The sequence below is a fragment of the Manacus vitellinus genome, unplaced genomic scaffold (genome assembly GCF_001715985.3).
Source record: "Manacus vitellinus isolate BGI_N305 unplaced genomic scaffold, ASM171598v3 scaffold_87_pilon, whole genome shotgun sequence".
Classification (NCBI taxonomy): Eukaryota; Metazoa; Chordata; class Aves; order Passeriformes; family Pipridae; genus Manacus; species Manacus vitellinus.
The window spans coordinates 2578-6644 of record NW_021940854.1 but is presented as its reverse complement, the minus strand read 5'-3'; the positions used below and the strand labels follow the sequence as shown (position 1 = coordinate 6644).

Sequence of the window (4067 nt, the reverse complement as noted above, 5' to 3'; positions counted from 1 at the left end):
GGGAGCGCCTGGCCCTGCACGTGCTCAACCTGTGCCCCTTTGTGCCTGAGCACCTGGAGACACGGTCCCTCTACAACAGTGCCCAGCCCGGCCTCGAGCAGGTGGGCACCGGCACCATGGGTGGGTGGGGACATGGGGACGGGCATGCGGACACTGGGGTGACAGGGAACCTGGGGATGGGGTCTCTGGGGTGACAGAGACCCCAGGAGTGGGTGATGGGGACCCTGGCGTGACAGGAACCTCAAGGGTGAGTGATGGGGACACTGACATGACAGAGAACCTGGGGGTGGATGATGGGGACCCTGGGGTGACAGGGACAGATGCACTGGGGTGATAGAACCTCACAATGATGCAGAACTCCAGGCAGGGAGGGATCCAGGGGTGCGGGGATATGATGGGCACCCAGGGGGATGTGACCCACCCTGGGGATGGGTGATGGGGAACTCCAGGGTGACTGAGAGCCTGGGGTGAGGACCCTGGGGTGACAGAGACTCTAGGGGTGGGGAGCCTGGGGTGGCAGGGACCCTAGGGGTGGGTGATGGGGTCCCCCAGGACCAAGGGGTGCCTGAGGTGTCCATTCCCAATCCCCTCGTGCACCATGCAGGGCAAGCTGCAGATGTGGGTTGACATTTTCCCCTCCAACCTCGGACCCCCTGGGCCCCCTGTGAACATCGACCCCCGCAAGGCTGAGAGGTGAGTGGCTCTGGGAGGTTGGGGCGGCTATCCCTTGGCAGATGGGGACACTGCTCTGTTCCCCCCAGGTATGAGCTGCGTTGTGTGGTGTGGAATGTGCGGGACACAGACTTGGGGGACACCAACCTGCTGGGGCAGCGCATGAGTGACATCTATGTGACTGGGTGAGCACAGGGCACACGTGTGTGCCCCCCAAATAGGTCCCCATCACTGTGGGGTCCCTGTCACCCCCCAGCATCTGTCCTTGTCATCCCAGGGTCCCCATCCCCAGACTCTGTCACCTCAGGGTCCCCGTCACCCCATGACCAAGTTCTACATCATCCGAAGGTCCCCATCCCCAGGTTCCCTGTTACCCCAGAGTCTCCACCCCCAGGTTCTCCTGTCATCCCAGTATCCCCATCCCTCACTCTTGGGATCCCTGTCACCCCTATCACCCATCACCAGATTCTCTGTCACCCAGAGTCCCCATCCCTTAGCCCCATGCTCCCTGTCACTCCATCGTCCCCACCCCCAGGTTCTCTCTCCCCCCCCAGGGCCACCATCACTCACCCCCGAGGTCCCTGTCACCCCAGGGTCCCTCTCTCCATGTTCTCTGTCACCCTAGTATTCTCATCACTCACTCCTGGGATTACTGTCACCCTAAGGTCCGCTTCGCACATCCCAGGTTCTCCACCACTCCAAGATCCCCATCCCCAGGTTCCCTGTCACCCCAATGTCCTCACCCCCAGTCCCCCCATGACCCCCAGCTGTGATACCCTGTGCCCAAGTTCTTCCTGTTACCCCAGGGTCCCCTTCACTCACCCCAGGGTCCCCATCCCCAGTTTCCCCGTCACCTCAGGGTCCCCATCACCCACTTGGGGTTCTCTGTCACCCCAGGATCCCCATCACCCACCCCAGTGTCCCCATCCCCAGTCTCTCTGTGACCCTAGGGTCTCTGTCAGCTCAGAGTCCCCATCTCTCTGTCACCCCAGGTTCCCTGTCACCCCAGGGTCCCCATTCCCAGCCTCCCTCTCACGCCAAGGTGCCCATTCTCAGATTCCCTGTCAGCCCAGTATCCCCACCCCCAGTCCCCTGTGCCCCCGGCAGTGCTCTACGTCCCTGCAGGTGGCTGGACGGTCTCCCTGAGCAGCGGCAGCACACAGACATCCACTACCGCTCCCAGGACGGACACGGTGCCTTCAATTGGCGCTTCCTGTTCCCCTTCGAGTTCCTGGCGGCTGAGAAACTCTGTGTCATCGGCCGCAGGGTGGGGGGACACCCTGGGGGGATTGGGGGACAGAGAGACTGGGGAGGGAGGGGGGCATGGGATGACAGAGACCAAAGGAGTGGGTGATGGGGACCTGGGGTGAGAGGGACTCTGGGGTGACAGAGAACCTGGGGATAGCCCTGGGGGGACAGGGACTCGAGAGATGGGTGATGAGGACCCTGGGGTGACAGGGACCCCAGGATTGGGTGATGGGGACCCTGGGGTGACAAAGAACCTGGGAGTGGCCCTGGGAGGACAGGGGCCCTGGGGATGGATGATGGGGACCCTGGGGTGACAGAGGACACTCCCGAGTGTGACAAGCATGACCCCCCTTTCCCCCTCCCCAGGAGCACGTCTGGAGCCTGGACAAGACAGTGCTGAAGGTGCCACCCAAACTCATCCTCCAAGTGTGGGACAATGACAAGTTTAAAGCAGATGATCTTCTGGGTGAGACCCCATTTCCCTGCCCTTGGACTTCCAGAGGGTTGGGGGGCACCCACTGGTGACAGGGAGCACCCACAGATGATGGGAATCATCCACTGGGGATGGGAAGCACCCACTGGGGATGGGGAGCATCCACTGGGGATGAAAAGTATCTGCTGGGGAAGGGGAGCACCTATTGGTGATGGGAAGCTCCCACTGGTGATGGGAACTCTCCCTCCTTGCCTTTCCCCACAGGCGTGCTGGAGCTGGACCTGACCAAGCTGCCCTACCCAGCTCTGACCCCCAGGCTGTGCAGGGGCATGCCCTGGGAGCACCGTAGTGTCCCCTGGCCCTGGTGCAGGACCCCAGCCCTGGCCCCCTCCTCAATCAACCTGTTCCGAATGCGGCGGGCGCGGGGCTGGTGGCCCTGCACGATGCAGGAGGATGGCGCCCAGCGGCTCTCTGTAGGTTGGGAATGTCAGGATAATGGGGGGCAGCCATGATGGAGGAGGGCAGGGACACGCTCTGCATCCCAACTGCCCTCACAATCCCTCCAGGGGAAGCTGGAGCTGAGCTTGGAGCTGCTGACAGCCGAGGAGGCCGAGGAGCGGCCGGTGGGGAAAGGGCGGGAGGAGCCTAATAACTACCCAACGCTGCCGGTGCCCAGGTGAGTTCTGGGAAGGAGCATGGGGATGTGGGGAGGGAGATCAGGGGTGGGGTGTCTGAGCTCCCTGTGATCCACAGGCGCTCCAAGTCCTCGTTCCTGTGGCTGCAATCCCCGCTCCGCCTCCTGCGCTATGGGATCCGCTGGCGCTACTGTGGCTGGGCCGGGCTGGCATTGGTGGCAGTCTTGCTCCTCTTCCTCATGCACATCTTCTTCCCGGTGAGCACCCCCCCGCCAAATACCACCTCTCCTGGCTGGGGACACCCCCTGAGCTCCCCTCTCTCCCTCCTTGCAGAGTTCTATGACTGTTAAGATGGTTGACCAACTCCGTGTCCTGCATCCTGCTGGTGCAGAGCATCCTAAAATGGAGCATCCCCCTGGCAGAGGGGCAATGCCAGCCTGAGGAGCCCAGGAACCCCTCAACTTCCTCCTTCCCTGGCTGCCAACCCCTCCCTGAGCTCCTCTCTCTCTCCTTTTTGGATTATCCCACCATGGAGTGGATTGTCCTGCTCCAGAGGCTACATCCTGATGAGTATTCTAGGAATTAACAGAGTAATGTCCACCAACCGTCAAAGTGTTGTCTCAAACTCTGTGGGCTGGGGGTGAGGGACATGAACGTGGCCCACGGAGCAGATCCACATGGAGGCAACGTTAGGGGACTGTTATGATCAGGTTCTTAAAATTATTAGAGAGGCCTCTGCCAAAATTAAAGTGCAAATGGGACCATGTTGCAGAGTCAACAGGACGGATTTTTATTAACAGTTAATGTGAGGCAGAGAGAGAGAGAAAGAAATAGGAAAAAGAGAGAGAAGTGGAAAGAGAGGGTGAGGGCTTTCTTTCCTGGGTGGAAGGGCAGTCGTTGGCTTGCAGGAGTGCGACGCTGCAAGGGGCCGTCCGAGTGCCAAAATTCAACATGGACAAAGATTTCTCCCAGACCAAAGGTGCCCACCCACAAAGCTCTTGCTGTCCACGTAGTGCAGAAAGTGGCGCACCAACTGCAGGTGAGAGACAGAGGGTGAGGGCTTTCTTTCCTGGGTGGAA

General features: G+C 60.8%; 1 protein-coding gene across 1 annotated transcript in view; it reads left to right on the top strand.

Annotated features, from left to right (window-relative positions):
- The window catches only part of FER1L5 (fer-1 like family member 5), a 21900-nt gene extending 18316 nt beyond the window's left edge, over nt 1-3584 (top strand). Inside the window, exons 42-50 of the mRNA XM_029964965.1 lie at nt 1-101; nt 605-693; nt 762-857; nt 1798-1939; nt 2287-2386; nt 2618-2826; nt 2920-3029; nt 3107-3245; nt 3322-3584. Coding sequence (XP_029820825.1) covers nt 1-101; nt 605-693; nt 762-857; nt 1798-1939; nt 2287-2386; nt 2618-2826; nt 2920-3029; nt 3107-3245; nt 3322-3429 — 1094 coding nt within the window. The 3' untranslated portion in view covers nt 3430-3584. The remainder of the gene's footprint in view (nt 102-604; nt 694-761; nt 858-1797; nt 1940-2286; nt 2387-2617; nt 2827-2919; nt 3030-3106; nt 3246-3321) is intronic.
- The last annotated feature ends 483 nt before the right edge of the window (nt 3585-4067 follow it).